At 41.1% G+C, this 27,443-nt stretch overlaps 1 protein-coding gene across 1 annotated transcript in view; it reads right to left on the bottom strand.

Annotated features, from left to right (window-relative positions):
• igdcc4 (immunoglobulin superfamily, DCC subclass, member 4) overlaps positions 1-25,978 on the bottom strand; it is a 68,875-nt gene extending 42,897 nt beyond the window's left edge. Inside the window, exons 1-3 of the mRNA XM_072671669.1 lie at positions 25,916-25,978; positions 19,104-19,394; positions 2,616-2,775 (exon numbers count right to left, since the gene is read on the bottom strand). Of these exons, the coding sequence (XP_072527770.1) occupies positions 2,616-2,775; positions 19,104-19,394; positions 25,916-25,943 (479 nt within the window). The 5' untranslated portion in view covers positions 25,944-25,978. The remainder of the gene's footprint in view (positions 1-2,615; positions 2,776-19,103; positions 19,395-25,915) is intronic.
• Positions 25,979-27,443: the final 1,465 nt, after the last annotated feature.

The raw sequence follows: 27,443 nt of genomic DNA, 5'->3' as shown, positions 1-27,443 counted from the left end.
CCTCGGTGGTTTTTGGGTTGTTCCCGACCCTTCAAACCAATAACACCTTCAGCTGAGGGTGACCACTTGGGTCTTTTGCCAGACCTTGGCAAAGTGGCTACACCTCCCTACAACCTCTACTGACGTACAATAGTTGGAACCGATGATCTGGGAATCTGCATTTGCACATACAGACTGCATCAAAATAAAAGTCACTAATACAAATGAACGAATAGTGTCAAAATAAAAGTAATACAAATGAAAAACAGTGTCAAAATAAAAGTCACTAATACAAACGAACAAACAGACAGTGTCAAAATAAAAGTCACATACAAATGAACAAACAGTGTTAAAATAAAAGCCACTAAAACAACCAGGCCGTGTCAAATTAAAAGTCACTAGTACAAACAGATTTGTCAAAAATAAAAGCTGCTAAAACAAAGAGTGTCAAAATAAAAGTCACTAATATAAATAAACACACAGATGGTGTCAAAATAAAGGTCTTTAAAACAAACAAACAAACACACCATGTCAAAATAAAATTCACTAATACAAAGTGTTAATAATACCTTCAAACTTAGGTTAAAATTACTGAGACATTTGACTTTGTATTTTTATTTTTGCTGATCTGATCCGTCATTCAAAAACCATGATTCAATCCAAACCCTGTGATTTGTGATCTGTTACATCACTATTGGATGCCGCTAGGACACTGCCAGGCTGCTCCTGAGGATGTGAGGCTGTCATTGTCTGTAGTTTGTGGTTAGGCTTTAGTCGGGTCTTGTACATGCCATTTTGACATACTGAGCAGGTTAAATTGTTGGTAGTGGGCATTTGTCAATATAATAAATGTAATTAATTTGTGCCTACCCACATTTATCACAGGCCTACTCAATCAAAGGGGGAGGAATATTTTGAAAGTTCAGTTTTTAATGACATTTAATTTCTTTTCAGTGAGGCTGTCACTGTATTAGGGCCAGTCGAACTTTCATTACGCTTTTCATTTTATTTCCGAAATTGAGGTATAGTCCATTTGACAAATCCCAAGCTGTCTAATTTTCTCAGCACTCCATTTACTGCTTAGCAACAGTTGCTACCTGCTACTGCCTCAAACCTTTGGTTCTTTTATCTACTTGCAAATGTTTGAATTTGAAGTTCCAGCTGTGGTCAAAAGATGGACCTGTGGGATCTGTAAAAGTGAGATTCTGTCCCTGAAAAGTTGTTTCCCAACCATTTTTTGACAAAGACACTTTTTATAAGTTAATTAAAAAAAACAACAGTCTATGAATTTATCTACAGTACAGCCACTGTAAATCTAAAAAAACAAAATGGGTTGAGTCATACTGCAATGCATCGATATGGCAATATCCCATGTTCCCTGGCCAGGTGTATGTTTAACCTAGCTTCCCGATTTCAACTCAGTTATGTTGTTTTTTTAATGTGCAAAAGCTGTGCTTATCACGAGTGGACGCATACATTATTGTGAAACAGTTCGGAGACTCTTGCCACAGTTGGTCTGCTGAGGGGATGTGTGCGTTTGTGTGTTTTGTCTTTTGTAAGAGATACAGTGCCTGTATTCACCCCTGGGATGTTTTCACGTCAAAAAAATTAGGCTTTATTGACACAAATTTACAAAACAATCTTTAATAACCAGTGACCTTCACATTTTAAATAGTGAATTCTTGATTTCATTTGATTTCATTTGTAAAAGCAATAAAAGGGGAAACTATCCAGGGAGGTGAATACTTTTTATATGCACTCCAGGTTTTAACTATTTGTTTCTGCTGAATTCTAATATAAATTGTTTAGTAAATGACACACATGTAAAAATGCAATTTTACAAAATGTAATTTTAACATAAAGTTCAAATTGAAATGAATGGATTTCTGCTAAACCCTGCTATATTTAGGAAACATGGTGAAATTTTTTACTATGTGAAATACTATGAGAAAAAGGGAAAGTAAAAATACATAACTCACATAATAAAAAAACGTACACCGTCTAACTTATTCCGGAGTTCCCAACAAACAACTTGCAGAGAGTACTTGAGAAAGAAAGAAATCACAGTAAAGAGGCTTTACAAGTTGGGGTCAGTATCAATACATATGTATTTTTTTTTAATAATTGTTCTTTTTATTGTTTTCTTCTCCATTTAAACCTTTTTTATTTTTGCCAAATTTTTCCCTTTCTCTCCCAATTTGTTACTGCCAGTTAACCCACCCATTTGTGGCTCCCCCTAGCACTAGCAATGCTCCCAACACTAGACAACACATGCGACACCTGCCACCGCAGCCGACAGTCCCCAGCTCCACCGCACCGGCTAACAGACGCCTGTGCTGGCCAGCGTTGCCTTAAGAGTGATGAGAGGAGAGAGGGCCATCTACTCTGACTCTGGCCGCTGATCAGTGAAATCATTTCTTAGCCTAGAACGATTAGGGTCTACAACGCTACAACAGTCCGCAGGTCCCTAATTCAGGTCCCTAAAATAAGAAACGTATTTACAGCTGGCTTCAAACAAGCAGGCGTGAGCAAAGGTTCTCAGGCACATCAGTGAGCACAGCTTACCTCCCCTTGTTGTTTAGAGGACAGTTTAATGACTGTAGGGTGAAGGTGGTACAGACGGCAGGGTCACTCACCTCGGCGCATCGTCCGGTTCTGTCGGGACAGGCAGTGGCGCCTGGTCTTTCTCCCATGTGATGCTGGGGGTGGGCAGGCCATCTACGTGGCACTCAAAACGGGCAGTGCCACTCTCGGGAACAACCTGAGGCTCAGGGTCCTGGAGGAAACGAGAAAGGCCTGAAAAGTAGGGGAAGGGGAGAGAGATGTTATATATAACTGCCAAATCAAATTATTCCCATCACAGAAACGTACTTAAAACACACATGGTCGATGTGAAAATGCAGTGTACAGCTATCAGACGCTAGTGCCGGCCAGCGTTGCCCTGGAGTAATCTGGGGAGAAAGCGCCATCTACCCACCCTGGAGAGAACTAGGCCAGTTGGGCTCTCTCAGGGCCCTGGCTGCAGAAGGCTAGCAGCATGACCGGGATTCGAACTAGCGATCCTCTGGTCAGTGACAGGGCCTTATTCCGTTTGACCACTCGTGGGAAAAAAATGTATGTTCATGTAACCTGAGGAATGTCATTGTTTTACATCATTTAACAGCTTTTAAAAACTTTTTCTCGGTCAGCCTAAGGAATGGACAAAGGTATTGGGACACCTGCTCGATTCTTTGTTACGTCTGAAATCAACGGAGAGTTTATCCTGCCTCCATTGGAGTAACGGTCTCTACTGTCCATGGAATGCTTTCAACAAAATTTTGGAGCATTGCTGTAAGGATTTGATTGCATTCAACAACAAGAGCATTAGCGAGGTCCCAACATTGAATGATCCCCACCCCACCTCATCCAGCCATACTAGCTCAGATAAGCACTCTGTACAACTGCTGTGAGCAGAAAAGCATCCACACCACATCAAACCATGAAGTGGATGAGCTACAACAGCAGAGGACCATGACTGGTTACACTTCTGGTTCTCAGGCAAGAACAGAAAACTGAGGCTGCTATGGGCATAGGCTCACCAACACCGGGTCTGTAATGTAAATGTAAATGTAGCCGGGTCTGATGAATCTTGATTCATCAGACCCGGTGAAGAACACTGGACTCATTGTCATGTTCATTGCTTTGTGGTCTTTCCAGTCAGCAGATCTAAACCCAACAGAGCAGCTTTTAGGATGTGATAGAATGAGAGATTCACAGCATGAAAATGAACCTGAAATATCTGCAGGATATACTGCTTGGCTTGCTAGATGACCTGGAAATGAACTAGAATTCCCAAAACAAGAACTAAACACTTACATTTTCTGCTAAAACTCTTTCAATGTCACACACTCCAATTGTGCCACTAGCTTGCTACTCAATAGTGTTAGTACAGCCAGTAAGATTATTTTAAATAGCTGGAAATAGTGAATATTTAGTGAAAAGTGAATATTTAGTTATTTACTGTTTTATAGATACACATCCACCTTCTTATAGATAAATAAGGAAAAACCCCAAATCACAAAACAAAGTTAAATAAATAAATAAATAAACAATAAAAAAAAACAATAAATCTGAGAAAACCTAAAACATAAACAAAACTGCCCCACAAGGCTGCAGAGACTCCAGTTCTGCAGGCCTCCTGGGGGCAGTAAAGGCCTAAAAGACCTGGCCCATGACCCCTGCCCCCTGCTATGCTGCTCTACAACACGCATTCCAAGCCAAACAAATAATTTCTAAGAAAAATGACACGAAGATTACAGAGTTTGCATGGGCTTGCTTTAAAGCCTAAACACTCTGTCCTACTACAGCTTGTCTGTTAAAGACCCTGGCCAGGCACAGAAACACGTACACACACGCACACACACACAGCCAATACAAACTCACTCAAATAGAATAAACAAAAATCTAATTGTCACAACTGAAGTAAAAAAAAATAAAAAATTGTATCACAGTATTTTTTTAGATAGCTTTCACAGTATTGCATTATTATGACTAAATACAGTTATATTCTAGAGTACATTGGCATTTTAATTTTAATTTGAATTATATATATATATATATATATATATATATATATATATATATATATATATATATATATATATATTACAATTTGGGATGTGCCATCTGGCGTCCTCTAGTCTCCAGTAATAGACTAACTCTCCATTCCACCTTTCACCAGCAGAACGTAACTGCTGCATTATTTAAGGTGGAACGGAAAGTTCTGGGAAGAGGCTAAACTTTTGCTAAGAGTTAGCATAGAGCCTCGCTGTAAATGTGATGTAGCAAACCACAAACGGCTCACAGAGCAGTAGTTAAAGAGTTCGTCTATCGTCTGCCGTTTTGTCCACACTGCTAAAGCCACCCGGTTTGGGATAGATATTTTATTCCACTGTATCTGTTTGGGAAGATATAATGTTACTCCCATCCTGCCTTTACTCTTGAATTATGCCTGGTTAGACACCAAACCAAGTGATCTACAACTGCAGTGTTTTAAAGGAACTGGGAGCTGAAGGGTCAGGTAGGTCAGTCAGACTGGGCGGTCAAATTTAGATTTAAAAATGTAGATTTAAGATTTTACTGTTGTTTACTATTACACTGTAGCACATCTTACCGACTTTGTGGGGCTGTATTATTTACAGAAACACAAATATCAGAACAGAATCGGCCAATAGTCAGCATTAAGAAACCTAGGTCAGATTAGGGGCTAAAAAAAACCTTGATTGGGGCATCCCTAATTAAAATATTACATTCTTTAAGACTAAACACCTATGTGCAAGCCTACGGTCACTAGCAACAATTGTGCTATATGTGATGCATCTAAATTATGCAGTATTACATTCCGTTCTGTGCTTTTTTGGTGCATAACCATATTAATGTATGTAAGAAATGCACACTCTAGGACATATTTTAAAATGTATACCAAATGAACTGGTATACCACCCAACCCTAATAGTCTATTTGCCATGAAAGGTTCCCATGATATAAAGAACGGCTGATGTTTTTAAACTGGTGATAAAAATGTTTAAAACTGCCAGAATATGTCTTACATTTAAAAAGAAAAATGGGCAGATTTATGCAAAAATATGTGCAAATGAAAAGCATTTTTAATAAAGAATATCCATGAATGCCTTCATCTTAAAAAGCTGAAAACAGACAAAGACGAATCTTCACACACTCTTCACAAATGGAGAGAGAGAGAGAGAGATGAAAAAAAACATCTTTCATAACCTGCACATAATAACCTTTAGGCCAGTGAAAAGGACGGAGATGAATTCAATACATTGAATAACTTCCTAATAATATGAATTTTTGAATAAATTGAATAAATAGCGCAACAGCAGAAGCTTCCCATACATACACTGTATGACACGTCTCCTGCAGACAAAGTGAAAGTCTTCTAATACCAGTAAGCTGTCCTTGTTGTATAGCCTTTTTTAACAGCAGAGATGGAGAATCAAGTCCAAGACTCAGACTTGAGCTTCTCGAAGACACAACAGTTTCAGCCAGAAGAAAAAAACGGACATAATACCGCCAAACCTTGCTGCAGTAAATAAATACATTTTTTTGTATTCGACTTGTGTGTGTGTGTGTGTGTGTGTGTGTGTGAGTGATTGTGAGTGTGAGTTTCTCCCTTCAATACATTTCTTATAAGTGAGTCGTAAGCGTTGAATGTAAAGTATTTTTGCCAAATAAAAAAGAAGCGAAAAATGATGAGCAGCAAGAAATCCACAGTCTGGATACAAAGTAAAAAGGTTTTATATGGCCTCAGATAACAAGGCTTTAATTACAGAAAAACCTTCAGCCAGAAAGATCCAACAAGAAAAAATGATGTGTTTAAAAGAAAGGAGGGGGGGGGCAGCCTGACTTTCATTTAGTTGGAATAGTAAGTATGCTAACAGCTAATTGAACAGTTAATCTAGTTGAAGCCCTTATGCTATTATGCTTATGCTAAAGCTACTATGCTAGCAAGCATTTCTACTACCAACCACAGACTTATACACCATTATCAAATGTTGTCTTGTCCTTTTGCACAATGTGGGTTAAGTAGATAACAACAACAAAAAATACAATTTTGCACACCCCAAAGACTCAAGACTCGACTCAGACTCGCACCCCAAAGACTCAAGACTCGATTCTGACTCGCACCCCAAAGACTCAAGACTCGATTCTGACTCGCACCCCAAAGACTAAAGACTCGACTCAGACTCGCACCCTAAAGACTCAAGACTTCACTCAGACTCGCATCACAGAGACTCAAAACCCGACTCAGACTTGCACCCCAAAGACTCAAGACTCAACTCAGACTCGCATCACAGAGACTCAAAACCCGACTCAGACTCACACCCCAAAGACTCAACACTCGACATCAGATTTACATCACAGACTCAAGACTCGACTCAGATTCGCACCCCAAAGACTGAAGACTCGACTCAGATTCGCACCCCAAAGACTCAAGACCCGACTTACACTCGCATCACAAAGACTCGAGACCCGACTTAGACTCGTATTACAGAGACTCAAGACTCCACTCAGACTCGCACCCTAAAGACTCACGACTCGACGTAGACTCGCATCACAAAGACTCAAAACCCGACTTAGACTCGCACCCCAAAGACTCAACACTCAATATCAGATTCACATCACAGAGACTCAAGACTCGACTCAGACTCACATCACAGAGACTCCAGACTTGACTCAGACTCAAACTCCAAAGATTTAACATTCAACATCAGATTCACACCTTAAAGACGTAATGCGTACTCGCTTCTTGGAGACTCAAGACATGGCTTCAACTCACATCCTGAAGATGCAAGACTAGACCCTCACATCTTCCTCCAGAGACTAAAAAACTCCACTTGCAGCCTAAAGACTCAAAACTCAATTTAGACTTACAAGCCAAAAACTCAAGACTCGACTCAGACTAGCACCGCAAAAGACTTAAAACCTGACTTGACAACTCTTACCAAACACTCACACCCCAAGGACTCAAGACTCACATCACACAGACTAAAGACTCGACTTAAATTCACACCCTAAAAACTCAAACATCGACTCCGACTTGCATCTTATAGACTCAAGACTCGACTCAGACCTGCCCCTCTAAAACTCAAGACTCGACTTTGACTTACACCAGGAAGACTCAAGACTCAACATTGGATTGGACTCACACCTCAAAGACACCAAAAGACACATGACTCAGCCTCAAGACTTAACATTGGATTGGACTCACACCTCAAAGACACCAAAAGACACATGACTCAGCCTCAAGACTCAATTCACACTTGCACCTCAGCAACACAAGACTCGACTCTGACTCACACCCAGAAGACTCAAGACTTGGCTAAAACTCACATTCACATCTCCCTCCAAAGACTCAAGACTTGCACCCCAATGACTTAAGACTCACATCACACAGACTGATCCTAACCCTTAGATTTTGGGTTGAGGTTAAGATTAGGATTAGGCTAGGGCTAGGTTTTGGGTAAGGCTTTGTTATGTTCTGCTTAATGAAAGTAACATCAAGTTCTATTAGTAACAGACGAACAGTAAATCTACTTACTGTAAATAATACATCAACAGATCATCTTTAAGATATTTACCTCAGTGTATCCAGATAAAACTTGACCCCAACTTTCCCCAAAGCCTCAAATCCCGATTCAGACTCAACACTTAATCTGGACTCTCAGCCTAAAGGCTCAAGACTCGAGTCGATCTTGAATGGAAGTAGCAGCCACTAATACACTTTTCTGAAAGCATCACACCACATCATGGGACTAGTGAGAAAGGGAAGATATAGAAGTTATAAACGCTCTGCCCTACAGCGATGGACAAACTACAAAGATCTTCTAAGTGAGTAAAAGCCGAGATGCACTCTTTTTTTTTTTTTACTCAAATAAAAGAAGTAATTTTTTCTCACGCACTGAGCACTTTACAAGGAACCATACTGTCATACTCAATAGGGCCTCCCATTGCTCTCACAACAGCCTGATCCATGTTGACATGGCTGTGTGGCACAGTTTCTTGCAGTATACTGTATAGGAGTACTTTCGTGCTGTGAATCTCCAGTTCTGCCACATCCCAAAGGCGTTCTATTGGATGCATTAACTGGCATTATCGTTACATTGTTCATTTTTCAACATTCAGTTCCCTATTATTCCTGTATACAATATTTGCTTCAACTAGAAAGGCATTTTCTCTTGTTTACAACAAAGAAGTAATAACACACGTCCTGCGGAAAGTAGTGGAGATAAAAGTATTGTAATTTGCAATGTTTTGCATTAAAAATGAATGGAAATAAGTGTACAAATACTTGAAAAAAGGACACATCCTTCATCACTGTCCACCACTGCAACCTTACATGGATATTTGTGCTAAGCTGCATTTGGCAAAGAGGGTCCTTATTCAGAAACCCCTGAGCAAAGTTTCTCAATGAGCACACAGCGGTCCAAGAGGATACACAGAGAAAGAGAGAAACAGATAACGACTGGTTAAACATTAACTGAGCATATTTCAGAAGGTTTCACCACATGCTGCCTAAAGTAAACACACTCAGGCACACATCACTGTAAACCAAAGAGCTGCTGAAGGCAGATGCCACTGCCTTAGCAGTGTGTGTGTGCGTCTGTGTGTTTGTTTGTGTGTGTATTTTTGCTGATATTGCTTTTCCAACCTGTACTATGTGCCAACTTACAGGTTTGTTCTTAATGTTGCATTTGGACAGTGTGTGTGTGTGTGTGTGTGTGTGTGTGTGTGTGTGTGTGTGTGTGTGTTTATGTGTGCGTGTCAGAGAGATAGGAGAGTGTTTGGGCTGACATCAAGCTGCCAAACTTAAAAGAAAAGTTCAATAACACCCACCCTGCTGCACTGGTCCACACTTAACTACATGACTTCCACAATGAGCAACAGCTTCACTGACCCGAATGCAGCTGACCAGCCCAGACATGTTTGTGTATAAAGCTGGAGTCACAAGAATAATGTAGTTACCAAGTAACGGAAGTGTGAACATGAGCGATCGGTCAGCATCTTACATCGCTCTTACGTTTCACCGCAAACAACAGCTATACAAATGACCTTTGCTTTCGATTGGCTGGTCCTGTATTCTGCCTTATTCTAAAGTGCTGATCATTCCACAGCCTCAACAAGCTGTTATAGACCTGAGGCTGACACTAGTCTGTAACTCGAGTTTAAATGGGTTAGGCTGAGATTAAGGGAACAGGATAAGGGTTAGGGTTAGGTTTTGGGTTGAGGTTAGGGTTAGGATCAGGTCCAGGGTTAGGTTTTGGGATAAGGTTATGGGAAGGATTAGTGCAGGGTTAATGGTTAGGTTTTGGATTGAGGTTAGGGTTAGGTTTTGAGTTGAGATTAGGGTTAGGATTAGGGTCAGGACAAGGGTTGGGATTGGTTCTGGATTGAGGTTAGGGTTAGGTTTTGAGTTGAGATTAGGGTTAGGATTAGGGTCAGGACAAGGGTTGGGATTGGTTCTGGATTGGGGTTAGGGTAAGGTTTTGAGTTAAGGTAAGGGTTAGGATTAGGGCCAAGATGAGGGTTACGAATGATTTTGGGTTGAGGTTAGGATTAGGGCCAGGATGAAGGTTAGGATTATGTTTTGTTGAGGTTAGGGTTAGGATTGGTTTTGGGTTAGGGTTAGGTTTTGGATTAAGGTTATGGTTAGGTTTTGAGTTGAGGTTAGGGTTAGGATTAGGGTCAGGATAAGGGGTCAGGATTAGGTTTTGGGTTAAGGTTTAGGGTCAGGATCAGGGCCAGGGTTAGGTTTTGGGATAAGGTTATGGTAAGGATTAGAGGAGGGTTAATAGTTAGGTTTTGCGTTGAGGTTAGGGTTAGGATTAGGTTTTGGGTTGAGGTTAGGGTTAGGCTTTGGGTTGAGGTTAGGGTTAGGATTAGGTTTTGGGTTGAGGTTAGGGTTAGGTTTTGGGTTGTGGTTAGGGTTAGGATTAGGTTTTGGGCTGAGGTTAGGGTTAGGATTAGGTTTTGGGTTGAGGTTAGGGTTAGGATTAGGTTTTGGGTTGTGGTTAGGGTTAGGATTAGGTTTTGGGCTGAGGTTAGGGTTAGGATTAGGTTTTGGGCTGAGGTTAGGGTTAGGATTAGGTTTTGGGTTGAGGTTAGGGTTAGGTTTTGGGTTGTGGTTAGGGTTAGGATTAGGTTTTGGGCTGAGGTTAGGGTTAGGATTACAGAAGTAATAAATACATTTTTCATTATATGGGTGATTTAAGTAGTTTTAAACAGACTTTGACACTGTCAGGCTGTTAACACCTTGCATTAACATGTGTTTTAGGTCTGTACTTTTTTATTTATTACTGTTTTATTTACAGTAGCATATCTTTCACCTGTTACTGTACACTGGAAAATATTTAGTGACACACACACACACACACACACTGTCCAAATGCAACATTAAGAACAAACCTGTATGTTGTCACATAGTAAAGGTTGGAAAAGCAATATCCGCAAAAATACACACACACACACACACACACACACACACACACACACACATACACACACACACATACACACACACACACACAATGCTAAGGCAGTGGCATCATGTTGAACTGGGTGTTGTGTTTCATTGACTTGGTTAAATTAGCCTCGTAGCTCCAGCGCAAAAGTAAAACATCTTGGACAAATACCTGCATTTTGGGATACACATTAAACAAATCATTCTCGGCTGAACCGTCACTTACAAGGTGCTGGGATTATCTACTGAAGTGTTTTACCCAAGGAACCTTTTTAGCCATGAGGTTCCATCATACTGAACATTTTCCTGCAACAGCTCATGCATATAAACGCAAATATCCCAAAGTGTCTCTGAAAACAGTTCCACGGCCAATCTACGGGCAGATTGGATCAGCGTTCCCCATCTCAAGAACATAATCGCATTCGCAAGAATATAGAAAGCCCTGAAACCAGCTTAGCTCAGCAATTTTAGCCTCAATTTGCAGGTGGCAATAAGGCCTGCAGAGGCCATGACTAGGACATTAGCCCATCCTTTCCTCCACAGCGCACAGAATCAATCAGCATTCAGTGCGTCCAAATTTCACAGGGAAAGTCCACCAAATATACTGGTTCTGCAGAATTGAGCGTGGTTGAAGCTTGCTGAAAACTACTGACTGTCTAATGCTGTCTAACTGCAGTCTAAGGCGTCTAACTGTTCTTACTCTAACTGTACACACTGTACAAACACGGTACAGAAAGTGATTGAGCAAAGAGCACGTTGGGAGCTCTTCTACTGTTCTTGTTTGCAGGTGGAGAGGACCGAGATGATGTATTTCCACCCACAAATGTGTTATTTCACCCACTGCAGAAACTGATACATTGAAATGTAAAATGTAATATGCTTAGAAAAGCATATTGTGTAAATTGATCATGATACGATAAAATATTGTCATATTGCCCAGCTCCAATTGATTGGGGGTGTTGGCTAATCCCAATCTTTGTTCAGAGTGCTATCTGGTGTCCTCAAGGTGCCAGAATAATGGACATTATTACCCAGCCAGCAGCAGCAGAAACGTTCTCAGAAGGCACTGATTGGTCAGGGAGGTGAGTTAAACTGAATTATAAGATATTAAACACTCTATATAAGTCATTTAAGTCTCTACTAAACTAAAGCCATCAGTCCAGAATGTCTCATTATTGAAAAGAATAAAAAAATAAATGTGTGATTTTATTTCAGTATTAATCAGCAGCACACTTTCTTATGATTTATGATTATATGATAATACTTTATGATGTATTATTTATATAAACACAAAGATCGGATTGGTATTGGCTGATATTGAGCATTCAGGGCCTCGGATCGGGGAGCGAAATAATAACATAATAATAATAATGCAAAGCCTCCACATCTACAATGTATTGTGTGCTTTGTTCTGTGATGGATGGATGAAGGTAGTAATAATAAATAAATTTTACATTTAATCTGGCCTTAGTCTTAACTTGGTCTCAACTTAAAGTCCACTACTATCTTGCCTTGGAGTCAAAGCATCCTGCTCTCAGTCTGGACTCTGTAGTCTGGACTGTACTCTAGTGCCACTCTAAGAACTGCATTAACTTTTGCAGGAAAATGGATTGCAGCAGAGGCTGTTTACTTCTTTTCACTAAAATCACACAATACTGCACACCGTGCTTGTGAGTTTGTTCCACTTTTGCATAAATATCGCTGAAATGCAGCACTTTTTTACCCAACCTGGAACTTCTAGAGCTTTTCTCTTTGCTGCTGTTATTGATCAGCTGTCTATGTGAAACGCTTTCAGCCCAGATAACTGAATTGTCTGGTATTAGTGAATGAAGGCAGCCAAACTTGTATAACGTATTTCGTATTTCGTAATCTCAGGAAGGGACTCTCGATTAACAGAGTAGGTGGATGCGGTGTGTTGGAAGCAGGGAAAGCACCACTATGCACAGCAGGAGTACTCCAGGGCCTGTGTTAAGAAACAAAAGTCTAACATAATCACTAGATTTGGGAGAGTAACAAATGTTCCAATATGTCTTCAAGTGGTCAAATCAGCCTAAAGCAGGGGTTCCTTAAGGAAGATTTCAGCAAAAAAAAAATCCAATTAGCATGATTTATCTCTGGCCCAGGAGCATTCGATCAGACGAGACATGTCTGGCATCTGAAGTCTGTTCCTTTAGTTCACAACAGGAGATGCTAGGCTAATGCAACACCCATGTGGGTCATGATATGGTCTAAATGAGGAGTTACGAGAGCCATAGAAAATGTCCATCGTGGGGTAATGATAATTCATTGCTATTGGGTGAGCTTGTTATTGTTGGGGAGGAAAACCTGACGCTTAATTTTGAAGGCCAAAGTGGCACTAGAAGTGTGAGAGCTAAAGATGATGCAGAAACGGGGGAATGCATCAACACAACATGTAATACTGTATCATTCAAGCCTCTGCACAGTGCATTCAGCAGACTGGAGGAAATTGCTCATAATGTAAGAAGTCCAATAAAAAATAAACAAGAAAGCTCACAAAGAGGGCAAACCAATGTTGCAGGGAGGAAAAACACACTCATCGTAAACGCATAAGCTAGGGGCCAAAATCTTAGCTTGTGGTTTGCGCTTTATTATGCAATACTGTTAAATCGTTTGGATGATCTAATAAAGCAAAGAAGAAAGCTAACACAATGACATGAAGGACACCTTTCAGACACTCCTTATATTTGCCATTTGAAATATGTATTGAATCAAGATCGGCTGTATTGTATCAAATCGATTGATTGATTGAGTTCTGTGTTCATGCTACACATTAAAACACTCAACAGAAAAATTTCAACAGAAAAAAATCTCAGTAAACCCATAAAGTGGGTTAATAAATAAATAAATAATAAATACTGTGAAAAGGTTATAAATATGTACAGCACACACTACTTAACACCAATTTGATCTGGCAATAGGGTTGGCAATATTGCATTCCGAGGCAGGCCAAATATACCCGATCTAACTCTGCGATCTGAAGGCCTTGAATGGGTGTTAAAATGTATTATTATAACAATAACAATAAAATATATTGGCCAACCCTAATTCCAAAAAAAATATTCTGAAAAAAGACTATTGTTTCAGGCATATCCGGAGGTCCAATTATTCTATAGCACATTAAAACAACACTATGGAAAATTGGCATTTCTTGCTCTTGGGCTCCCCTTACAGTCAGAAATTGCTATACATATTTTGAGAGTACTTAATAAACACTGATCAACTGCAGGTTTCATTACCGACAGTGTAATTAGACTGGTTTAATTAGATGAAGTGCAGCAGACGTTGAATAGTAGTTTTTAAGAATCTGTCGCTACCCTAGTCTGTGATTTCATGTACCACGAATATTGTGCATCATAATGTTTTTTTTGTATTGTGATATAATATTTTTACCATATCGCCCAGCCTTACTTGGAGCTCACATACTAATAGTAAAATGGAATAAATATGTAGAGCGGTGATGTGTGGATGTAAATGGTAAAACTGGGAGCTCCGGAGTGGACCACATGCACATATTTGTATATTTTTGTATTTATGGTCTCAGTACTTACCATCTGTGCATCCTCATGTCTCATATTTTGTCTATTGATCTAGCACTACTGTACGTCCTACCTATTCGGCCCCTGAGCCTAACAGTGTTTGGTTGTACTGTACAAGTCTGTTTTAGTATAATGACAATAAAGCAGAACTGAAATCTATTGGGATAGTTTTGCATGGTGCTTCTTTCCTTGTTTTCCCACATTTCCCACATTTCCCACATAAAATTGTACAAATAAAAAAAAGAATGCACTATTTGTGCTTAAAATGGTGAAAACAACTAAGCAATTTTAACCTTTTGGCATTTGGATATAGGCTGTGTACTGTTCTCTCTATCTGAACACCAGCTGCTATTCTGTTTACGTACAAGAAGTAAAACTTCAGCAGACACTCCTGATTTCCCAGTTTTTAATTTACCATTTACATGCACAACACATCCCTGCTTTACATATTTATTCAATTTTACTATTAGTATAGTAACTTACTCTAAACATTAATCATCCAGCCTCATGCATGCATTTGCATATTTAGCATTTTTATTGTATTTATTGTTTTTGGCATATTTTTTGTCTGTTGTCCCTGCACTATTGTATCATGTCCTACCTATTGTACCTATCCTACCTACCCTGCACCGGAGTGTTTGGTTGTACTGTACAAGCCTGTATTAGTATATTGACAACAAAGCTGAACCGAACATCTGCATGCCACTCAAGACGTGATGGTTTCTAACCATGTCTGCAATCTTAGCTTCTGGAAAGCTGGAATGCCTCATTAACTACCAGAGCGGCGCTCCAGACTGCTCCTCCCGCAGGGCTGTTCCATCCCATCCTCATCTGTCCCGTCTATCTCTCAAATCCGCTTCCTCCACAGCCGATTAGAGCCACCAACCTCTGAAGGACACTCTTAATTGTCCCGAGAATTCCGGGCATGCGCACTTTCTTCTTTATGGCCTCTTTCTCCTTTAGGTCATCTAACGCTCATTCCCCCTGTCTGCGCACTGTCCCCAAAACTGTGATTCCCATCAGTCCTCCTGCCAGAGCTAACAGGTATCATCAGGGCTGTCATAACGGCCATTCAGCCCAAGTGAATAAATAGGAATGGGGGAGAGGGAACGAGACAGAGAGATGGACCATGAAAAGGATAAAGGATAATGCCTGAACGAAAAGCATCTCTTCTGTCTGAAGAGTGACCTTAAACTCAGGTGAGTAAGAGAATGAAAGCACAGGATAGAGAAAGAGAGAGAATGAGAGAGAGAGAGGAAAAAAAGGGGGATGAAGTCTGATATGGTCCCCCCTTCCTCTCCAATGGGACAATAGAGCACAATCGAGTCCTTATCCCAGCCAGGTGAGGACAAACCTCAGCTCCAGCCAAGCAAAGAGGCTGTAGGGCTCCGGATAAGAGCATTACATTGTGTGTGAAAGAGAGACGGGAGAGCGTAAGAGAGGGGAGAGGGAGAACAGAAAGGATGTGTAGGTGGAGGTTTATTTTTCCTCCAGTGTTCTAGGACTAAGAGCTGCATTGTGCAGCAGACATTGCTGCAATCCAGTCTTGGTCTCTGCACAAAAATCTCCTCATAACAACTAAATTGTTATCCTATATTGTTTAGCCAGACTTTTTTGCATAGCAACGGATTGGTGCGATTTTTTTCCCCAATAGGAAAAAGTTTGTGCACCCTTCTAATGGCACTGGTAACACCCAACCAACCACATGGGGAACCACAGCAACTACCTGTGACATCACGGCAACTAATAAGCCACCACCTATCAACACCCTAAGTAACCTATCAACACCACCTAGCAACTACTAAGTAACACCATGTCAACTATTACAAATACTACAGCAATCACCTTGCAACACTATAGCAGCCACTTAGCAACACCTTTGCAACTACCTGGCAACCCTAAAGCAACCACCTGGGGACACCATAACAACCACTTAACAACACCACTGCAACCAGCTAGCAACACCATAGAGACCTGGAATACCATAGCAGTGACATAGCAACAGCCTAACAACTGTCTAGTACTGAGAACCACTTAGCTGAGCTTTCCCTTCAGGAAATGCACTTTTCTAGTGGTCCATCTTCTTCTTTGTGGAAAAACATGATCCAATGTGTACCTGAATTCTAGGTGTTGAGGTGAGAGGTCAAAACATCAGTCAGAGACCCGTCAGTCAACTGACAATCTTAAAGCCGAGAAGTCGAGAACACCCACACATAACATCATACTCAGGACTTCACATTATTATTATTATTATTATTACAGTACCTCCTGCTCAGTTGCACGGCATAATGCCTGCACATTTTGCATTTTACACTGAACGACTCGTCCATTACATTGCATTATTATCAATTCATCATTTCTATATTATTTAAATTAAGTGTATATACAGCTCTTCCATTTTTTGTTATATATTATATTATATTATATTATAACAATATATGTCTCTTTCATTTGAGCGGCTAGTTGCATTTCACTACTAGTTGTACCATGTATGACTGTGTATATGAGAATTTAAAAGGGTGTAATCTAATTATTGTCATAATATCATTATAATCAGTAGCATAACATGGTCTGAAAATGACAATAATATTGTTTACCGCAATTATTTCTGGGACAGTATAACATAGTTATAATGACAGGCCTATGTGGAAGTGGGTCGGTGCAAAGTGGCGTATTGTCACATTACAAGTTTGTCTTTTCATGACCTGTTAAATCTAATAGCATTTCTTTGTCCACCAGACTCCACCTTTGCTGACAAATGTTTGCAATCTGTGCATTTGTCTGTTTTTGTCTTCTCTTTTCACTCTTTCCTTCTGTCTCCATGTCCTAAGTGGCCTTGCTCCTGTTTCCCGCTTGATGCTGGTGCAAGTTTGTTTTGCGACTGGGTGCTGCTGCTTGTCTGTCCTCCGAATCAGTTTCTACCACCTTAAAATTACCTGCATCTGCTACTAAAGCTTGAATTTCTCTTCTCTCATGTTTCTAAAGTTTTTTTTTTGCTGCCTCTGGCTTGTTTAAAAGATAAACATTTCAACTTTTAAACTACAAAACTACAGCTGAAGAACTATCAAAAGCTTCATACAAATTAAATTGAACTGAATTGAGGTGCTACTTGAAAGTCACTCTCTAACACTGGTCTGTTGATTCTGACCATAGTGCTGCTGTTGACCAGATATCATTTGGGAGGTGAACCATTCTCAAGAAAAAGAACACTCACATACGTCTATACCAACACATGTGCTTACTCACATGTAATCTTTTACATTACTGTTAAAACATAAAAATGATGTTTGACTGATTGATTAGTTTGTGTATTTTCTAAATCTTCCCATAATGGAATGCAAAAAAACTGGTCTATGTTATCTGTTAGATAAGTAGGTACTGGAGGTACAAGCTGAATATCTGAATACAGTACATATACAGTACTGTATAAACATTTTCGATAGCTGTAAAATTAGAATGAAAAAGCTTGTTATCTTAACAGTATGTGTTTATTTACTTACCAAAACACTAATATTAGAATAAATACTAATGAAATAAATACAGAAAGTAGTAGTTTTACATCACTGTGTTCATTACAAAATCTCCAATGCCTTCCTCAGGGGCTAGAATTATTTATAGCATCCAACACTTGGTTTAGTAAATCAGTGCATAATTACACTAAATCAGGTAAGCTGGTGATGGAATTGAACACATCCAGATGCTGGCTGGGGGAATCCAGAAAAAAATCTGGAACCAAGCCAAGTTGTGTAGACTCGCTCACAAAGATCTCAACTACCTGAGGAAAAAATGAGAACTTGTTTCTTTTTACTGCATCTGTGATCTGCATTTTACTGCTTTTTACTGAATTATGTGATCAGGAATTTCTGGAAGCATAAACCGTCTTTGTTGCCCAGATGGATTTCATTAATTTGTTTATTATTGTCAGCCTGCTAATGTCTGCTGGCATGAACTAAGAATGACATCCCACAAGCTAGGATAAGATTCCAGATGGAGGTCTGGTTCATTGTTCTAACCCTAGAAAGACCAGTAACCTTTGGAGGACGCTCTCGTTTAGTCAGTTATACACACCCTGACACCAGTGCCCATATCCTAGAAGTCAAAAGGTCAAGCATCCTAACCCACCAACCATGAAAGCACATCTTATCTTTTCCTGATGGCAAAACCTGACTATAAAACCTGGTTAGAGAAATATGCTTTTTCCGACTGAGATGGCACCTTGTGATCGTAGTCTCTTCTAAGAATAAACAGTTGTGTAATACAGCCTCCTGTCTAGCCATTCAGACAACATTGCATCAATCCTTTCATTATATACTCATCTACGTCAGCATGTTTGCTAAGCTGCATTTATGAAGGGTCACAGCTCAGCAGAGTGTACTGTTATCCACCTGAATCATCAACTAATTATCATGTACCTTAGAAGCTGAATCATGTGCTCTGGTCAGAAAAAGTGCAATATGTAGGCCAATATGTAGCGTTCAGCATACACAACGTGTGCCAGTCAGCCTGTAAAAGTTCAATGTTATTGGCCGCCTTGGCCAGATACTCACTGGCCAGTTGCAAAGTGACCGTGCGGCTGGTAAGAGCTCCAAAGGAGCTGCCACTGAGGCAGCTATAGGCACCCTCCACGTCCCGGCTGGAGGGCAAGACCAACAGAGAGCCGTTGGGGAGAAGTTGGATGGCCTCACTCTCGCTCAGCACCACCCCGTCCCGCAGCCAGGTGATGTTGAGTGGAGCCTCGGTGGCCCCCAAGTGGCAGTCCAGCAGCACAGGGTCAGGAGGCTCCAAAACCACGTGGACAGGACCGACCCCGCAGCTCAGCTCCACAGACACAGGATTCTCTGCAGAGAGGAGGGCAGTGATGTTATACAGGCTATTCTTTTTTATATTTTGTATATGTTTAGGCTACTCTATGATTTGAGCAATTTAAAAATCATATCATAGTACATCACAGTCACAGTAACCTTTCTTTTTTATTAGGGGGCTTAGTTAGGACTCCTTAGCACACTGGTCAGCTGAATATGCTTGGAGGAGTATCAGTTGGCCACTTTATCAGATGCAAGCTCAGACTACATTGTACCTCAAATTCATCCCATGTCTTGATCAAAAGAAAGCCAATCCGACGTTTCACACCGACCAAACACCTTCACGTCTTTACTTTGTACTTAAGAGATCCACTATTGCCATGAGCAAACAAACCTTTTTTTAGTACTATATTGAACCATTTTGCTTAAGGTTCAGACTGCAGCACATTTGTTGTTCTGCATAATTTTGGGGTCACCCTCAACCTCTGCTGGCCAGTTTCTGACAGCAAATGGCAAAAAAAGCAATGGGTGTTATTTGGGACCAGTCTCAAAAGGGAAATGAGATTTGCATGGTAAGTTTTATATACTATATAAGTATATATGAGTTACTACAGGGAGGATAGCTACCAAAAATGATGCATTAACAGAAGTGCTACAGTCTAGAATGGCACACACTGAAGCAAGATGGAGCTCCAGTATACAGTGGCATGCGAAAAATGTCAAAAGTGGCATGGATTTCAAAAGTTCTGTAACTGTGAATAGTTAAGTGAGCAGATGAACTGATCTCCAAAAGGCATTCAATTAAAGACAAAACATTCTTTACACCATTATTAGCAAAGTAGCGTATATTTTGTGTTTTGTACAATTTCAGAGTGAAAAGGTAAAGCTTGTTAAGGCCAAGGTTTGTTGTTAGGAAAGGGCAGGAGATGCGATTCTAAAATGAGGCCTTAAAGTAGAGGTAGGGGGAACCGCATCTCGATGTGGACGTAAATGATTCTGAAACGATTCAGGAATATAAAAAATATATATTTTCGAACTGTTCGTTAATAACGGAATGTTGACGAAGTGCAACAGGCGGGACTCATAAGTGCGGAAGTGCAGCACCCCTTTTCAAGTGGGCTGAAAGCTTTCATATTGCTTGTTCAACAACCACAACCAGAGGACTATCAAACAAGCAATGCCAAAGCTTCCATGCAACTCAAACAAAAGAGCGAAGCCAATTACAACAAACCTAATCACAACTTTCATTGCCAATGAAAGTTGGCATGGGTCCAGCAGGGTCCCATCAAGTCATGGAATCAATAAAGAAAACGGGAGGGGTAGCTGGAACATCCGTCGCCACAGAATCATATGCCACCGTAACTGTGCTCCAAACAAGAGCGAAGGGGGAATGAAAGAGTGCCACACGGGTGCAGATCTGGCCAAGCTGTTAAAGGCTACAGCAGAGGAACGGCGGATCACTAAGAAAGGTTTAGCTGTAGTTACTGATAACATGCCAATCCTGGCCACTCAGAGGGTGCTCAAGTTGACTTGACTGTGTCAAGGCTACTAGGGACATGTCACACCTACGCCTCTGTTTGGCTTTGTTTGTGTCTTGTCATTCCAAGCCCCACCTGTGCCTCCTTGGAGGCCACACCCCCTTGTTAAATCCAGGTGTTCTTCATTTGTCCTTGTTATAAGTACCCCTTAGTTTCAGCCTTCCTTTGTGTGGTCTTGTGCTTGTGTTTATGTCAGTTTGCGGTTTGTTAGCGTGGCCTGATTGTTTCTTTAATTAGTTTTACTGTATTTGTTTTCTTTGTATCCTGTTTACTTTGTTTCGTTCAGTATTCAATGAATACCTGTGTTTACGCGCGCCTCCGCCTCCAAGCTCCACCATACCTTCCAGCTGACTTGCCCTATTGTTTCCATTTGTTTTATAAATCAATTATACTGGATGTAAAATCAGTATGGATCATTACACATAATTTGCTTTAAAAGTACCAAGTAGAGTCAAACAGTGAGAACGTTGCTTGCTTAATCATCGCATCGCAGCCCTCTACATCGTAATCAGATCAAATAGTACGGTGCCTAGAGATTCCCACCCCTACTTCATAAATACTCTGGCTCCTCAAACCTTGTCCTAGCCGTGGGCTCCTCAAAGCAGCTGCCGAGCACTCTGAAAAATAACATAACGGATGCCCACAGAGCAGGAGAAGGCTTTAAGAAGATAGCAATGCGTTTTCAGGAAGCTCTTATCTCAGTCCTTAAGGTAATTAAGAAATGGCTGTTAACAGGCATGGTGGAGGTCAAGTTGAGGTCTGGAAGACCAAGAAAAAAAAAATGTAGGTCTTGTAGGACGGCCAATTTAAATTCCTTTCTGACTGCAAAAGACCTTCAGGAAGATTGAGCTGACTTTGGAGTGGTGCAATGTTCTACTATGCAGCTAAACCTGCACAAACATGGCCATCAGCGGAACACTTCACCACAAAACACAGCAGCAGAAGTTCTCAAAGGAACATCTGAATATTCCTGATGTGTGAAGGAAAAACAAGTCCTGTGGAATGATTAAGTTCAAATGCAACATCTTGGCCACAATGTGCAAGGTTATAAATTTTGTGATTACAACACCTATCTGATTGTTGGGCACAGGGGTGGACTTATCAAGCTTTGGGCTAGTGTTGGAGCCAGTGTCACAGGGAACATTCCACTGGTAAAAGGGAAGAAGAATCGATTCAATTAAATACCAGCACTATCTGGATGCATTAATCACATCATCTGTAATAAATAAATAAATTAAATTAAATAAATAAAATAAAAAAAGTGAAAAATGAAGAATGGCCAGTTTACAAATTGTGATATTTCTTAGAGGGGCGTGACTAAGTACTGAACATACAGGGGCCCCAAGTATTTGCTTCAGGGCCTTTTCCTTTACTGTTATTTAGAAAATATAACAGTTGAAAATCAAAATTTACAGACGTGTCTCATCCTTAACCTAACATCTTTAAGCTTTTGGAAATGGCCATCTTTCAGTTGCTTAGCGTTACAGTTTGTGGAGTCTGGAGGCGGAGGCAGACGTACTCACAGGAGTTTTATTAAAACAAGGAAAGCAAAACAGACTAGGAAAATGATCCAAATACTAAAACTTACAGACTAAATCAGAAACAGAACAAATGTCACTGTGTGCTAAAACTAACAAAGAAAGCAAAACACTGAAACTTAACTAAAGACACATGCAAACAGGCCAAGCTAATATACCGTGAACTGACATGGAAACAAACTGGGTACTTATACAGAGAGACAACGAGGAACACCTGGGACTAACAAGGGGGCGTGGCTACAGAGGAGGCACAGGTGGAAAGACTAATGAACAGGACAGACAAGACACAAAACAGAGGCAGGGAAGACAGAACAGGGGCAGAACCAGGAGGGGCCAAACTTTGCCCTGCCACTGTAAGTGTTTCCACAATAGAATACAGTGTTACAGCATTATAATCACTATACAATTACAATACTGTGTCCGTCTGGAGCTCCACAAACCAGCAATATGGTGTTTTCCCTGCAGCTTTCAATGTGGTCCAAAATGAAGAATGTGCAGTCTGTGTTTACATCATTAATACTTTCATTAAAACGATGCTCATCCCCATCCGATTCGTACTCCCTGAACACAAAACTGCTTACCGCACCTGTAAAGCAACAACAAGCACACGACCGGGTGATAAACATGCACCTCCAACAGCATGGCATCCCCTGACAAATACGGCACGCCACATTTGCGCTCCTGTTGACGCTGCCAGACGCTCGCCGCCAGAGGCACATTTCTCCTAATGGCTCTGCCAATTCCTCTGCACTCTCAACCAGACAAGACACAGCGGAATCCATGCGGCGAGAGTGCCCGCTAATTCATTAAGAGGGATTTGCCACATAAAAGAGAGTGATCTGCAAAAGCAAATGACTGTCTCTTACACCAGATTACACTCGGCCGTCATTTTTTTTTTTTATTCATGAGATTCGCAGTGTGTGCAAGCATGCACACGCAAATACACACATGCAGGCACGAGCCGCCATTCTGCTCTCACGCGCTGCAGCAAAGCTCACGATTAATTAGGCTAATGGGAAGTGGAATTATTTCCTAGATTAAAGTGGGAGCCAACCCCGCCACGACTGTCTCTGTCTCTGTGTGTGTGTGTGACAGAGAAGGAAAGAGCCATGTGAGCCACACGACTGACAGAAAAAGGAGACACAAAGAACAGACCACATATGGCAAAAACATACCATCCAAATACATGAAGACGTTTTCATATGTTTGGAGGGGGACACAGCCAAACGGCCCCTTTTTAAGAACAAGGGCTACTTACTGTAAAACTAAATAAGCTTAGCAGGCACAGGACAAAGTGTGTGAAGAGTAAACCTACACACTAGAGATGGAAGGATCAATCGGCTACGTATCGGTAACGACATGAAAGCGCTGATCAGCCGATAATTAAGCCAACGCTGAGAGCTGGTCAGATCACGCTTTCCATATTTTGCGAATTGCTGCAGTGTTGCGCGGGGTCACAGGACCCTGCAGATCCTCATTCAACCACTTGCGCATTTGCAGAAACCCATTAAATCCCTTGTTGAAGTCTCTTGAAGCTCTGAGTGCGGCAGGCTTTTTAGCATGGCTGTGTCTGAATGTGCATGTAAGAAATGTTGCCTGCTTAACCAGGCTTCTGAGGCAGCAAAGCAGCCAGTCATGTCTGAATGGAAATTTAGTGATGTAGCTTACGGTTTTATTGGGTGAAATGCTAATGCTAATGGCTAATGAGAACACATGTGCTCATATCTAGCAGGGAGCTGTCAATACCTCAGGAGTGTACTGTTGTGTACTTTTGTGATTCGGTTACAGAGACCTTCATCACTACGCTGCCTTCTAAAACACAGACTTGTAAGACGGGGTGAGCAGCCAGGCTTTAAGTCAGCTACCTCCAGTTTCAGACACAGCCCATATCTGACTCAAACTCACATACATATCTGTAGAATGTGTAAAAGTAAGGCACCTCATGGAGGAAGCAGAGTAAAGACCTTTAGCACCACTAACGGGATCCATCACTCAGCCCAGTACAGTGAGTATCAGCAGAGCTAGCAAACACCACAACCACTTTGAGCAGTCGGTGCTTGAGTTCTACAGCATCTTAAATGTGGCTGATTTCAAAAAAGCAAAAAGTACATTTCATTGTGAGAGAAAGTGCACGGAACATTACAGAAGCTCTGCACAATGATATATGGTATGTGTTACCAAGTGGTATCCAGCCCTGCCCTCGATCGGTATCAGCAATTGGCCGATTACGCTGAAAGACGTAACACTGATTGGTCCATCTCTACTACACAGAGAGGAAATGAACTGGAACAGTAGTCAATTTTCTTTTTTATAGCTTGCGATTGGGACAAGACCCCCCCTCTCCCAAGTGGCATAACTGACCTTGTTCTTTACAGCTACCTGATTACGTAGGATGGCTCTCCCTCTCCCGCATCACTCAGCGCGATGCTAGCCTACACAAGCGTCTGTTAGCTGATGTAACAGAATTGGACAGTCAGTCTTCTCCTTCAGGCGTGTTCAGCAGTCCAGTGACGCTGTGACAGCTCAAAAACATGAGGTGGCACACGAGGAAGCATGTGCTAGCCTTCACCTTACAAAGTCATGTAATTAAACAATTATCAGGACATTTATTCATGGCTAAAAACAATAGTATATTTTATGATTTATGAATTCAGTTAAGACAATGCAACACATGTAAATGAGTGAGGCATGACATCACTCATAAAATCACATGGTTACATGGTACACAAATACAGATTATATGTGAATGTAACTCTGCTGAGCTGAAAACCCTAACTCGCTCACTGTTGTTCAGTATTTTAGTAGTATTGATGATTTTGACATGCAAAAACATTCTATGTTTTTTGACTTTTAGACATCATGTGAATCTGTCCTTTACAATGTGTCAAAATGTCATGATGAATGGACCAATAGAAATGCTCCAAAATGACCAAAAGTGTCCCAAAATGTCCAAAATTGAATGTTCCGAGGTTTTTTATGCTTCTTTAAAGCTGCTATTTTGAAGATTTACGCTTTTGCATGACGATTTACTATGTAACGAGCCTGGGAAATGTTCAGAGAGCGCAATGAGAACACAAGCATATGTAGGAGAGTGAGAGAAACATCCAGCAGCAGGAGGCTGAATGATCCTGCTCCGTTTGTGGTTTATGGGTGAAAACAAGGCCACAGAGCCTCTGGCTTAGAAAAGGCCAGCATCAGTCCAAATGAGGATAGTCTATTAGTGTGTGTGTGTGTGTGTGTGTGTGTGTGTGCGTGTGGGTGAGAAAGACGAGTAAGAGAGCGAGTACGAAAGGGAGAGTGAGCAAATAACACCAGTCTCTATGATCCTGCCCCTATGAAAGGTACAAAAGAAGGGGGGCTTAGAAGGGCTACATCAGAGGAACTGGCCTAGTTTCCATCAGCTAATAACAGCAGGCAGAGAGAGAGAGAGAGCAAGCGAGAGTGTGTGTGTGCAGTGTCGCCACAATACAGGCATACTCACCCCATCTGACCTCACCGCTTCTCTCCATCTCCTCCTCCCTCTATCTCTCTCTCACACACACACACTCTCTGCCATATCTCTTTGCTCTCCCTTCCATCTCTCCCATTAAAAGTCCAATTAAATCTCATTAAGTCATTAAAAGCATTTGCAGTCATTTTTCTGTGCTTTGTCAGTGGATCTCTTTTGGCTAGTCTTCTAGAAGCTGCTGACATCCTTTTTGTCAGGCTTTTGGGTATTCTGCTTAAAAAAGTCATTCAATCCCCACAGCAGTAATGGTGATACTGAACTCTGAACTGAGTGTGTCTGCTGTGAGCTAACATGGAGACAAAAGACTGGCATGCGTGGCCGCCTCCTTGTGAGTGCAGTAACTAGTCCTATAGAAGTCCACCAATCACATCATCAGCTTCACTACAACACCACTAACCACCAATCACATCATCAGCTTCACTACAACACCACTAACCACCAATCACATCATCAGCTTTAGCACAACACCACACACTACCTGTCACATCAGATTCACTACAACACCACTAACAACCAATCACACCATCAGATTCACTACAACACCACTAACCACCAATCATATCATCAGCTTCACTACAACACCACTAACCACCAATCACATCATCAGCTTCACTACAACACTACTAACCACCAATCACACCATCAGATTCACTACAACACCACTTACCACCAATCACACCATCAGATTCACTACAACACCACTAACCACCAAACGCATCATCAGCTTCACTACAACACCACTAACCACCAATCACACCATCAGCTTCACTACAACACCACTAACCACCAAACGCATCATCAGCTTTAGCACAACACCACAAACTACCTGTCACATCAGATTCACTACAACACCACTAACCACCAATCACATCATCAGCTTTACCACAACACCAACAACCACCAATCACATCATCAGATTCACTACAACACCACTAACCACCAATCACATCATCAGCTTTAGCACAAGACCACTAACCACCAATCACATCATCAGCTTCACTACAACACCACTAACCACCAATCACACCATCAGCTTCACTACAACACCACTAACCACCAATCACACCATCAGCTTCACTACAACACCACTTACCACCAATCACACCATCAGCTTCACTACAACACCACTAACCGCCAATCACATCATCAGCTTCACTACAACACCACTAACCGCCAATCACATCATCAGCTTCACTACAACACCACTAACCACCAATCACACCATCAGCTTCACTACAACACCACTAACCACCAATCACACCATCAGCTTCACTACAACACCACTTACCACCAATCACACCATCAGCTTCACTACAAAACCACTAACCACCAATCACACCATCAGCTTCACTACAACACCACTAACCACCAATCACATCATCAGATTCACTACAAGACCACTAACCACCAATCACACCATCAGATTCACTACAAGACCACTAACCACCAATCACACCATCAGATTCACTACAAGACCACTAACCACCAATCACACCATCAG

Source organism: Salminus brasiliensis, chromosome 25 (assembly GCF_030463535.1).
Source record: "Salminus brasiliensis chromosome 25, fSalBra1.hap2, whole genome shotgun sequence".
Taxonomy (NCBI): Eukaryota; Metazoa; Chordata; class Actinopteri; order Characiformes; family Bryconidae; genus Salminus; species Salminus brasiliensis.
Note: the sequence above shows the minus strand (reverse complement) of the source record. Positions and strands in the feature narration are given on the sequence as shown.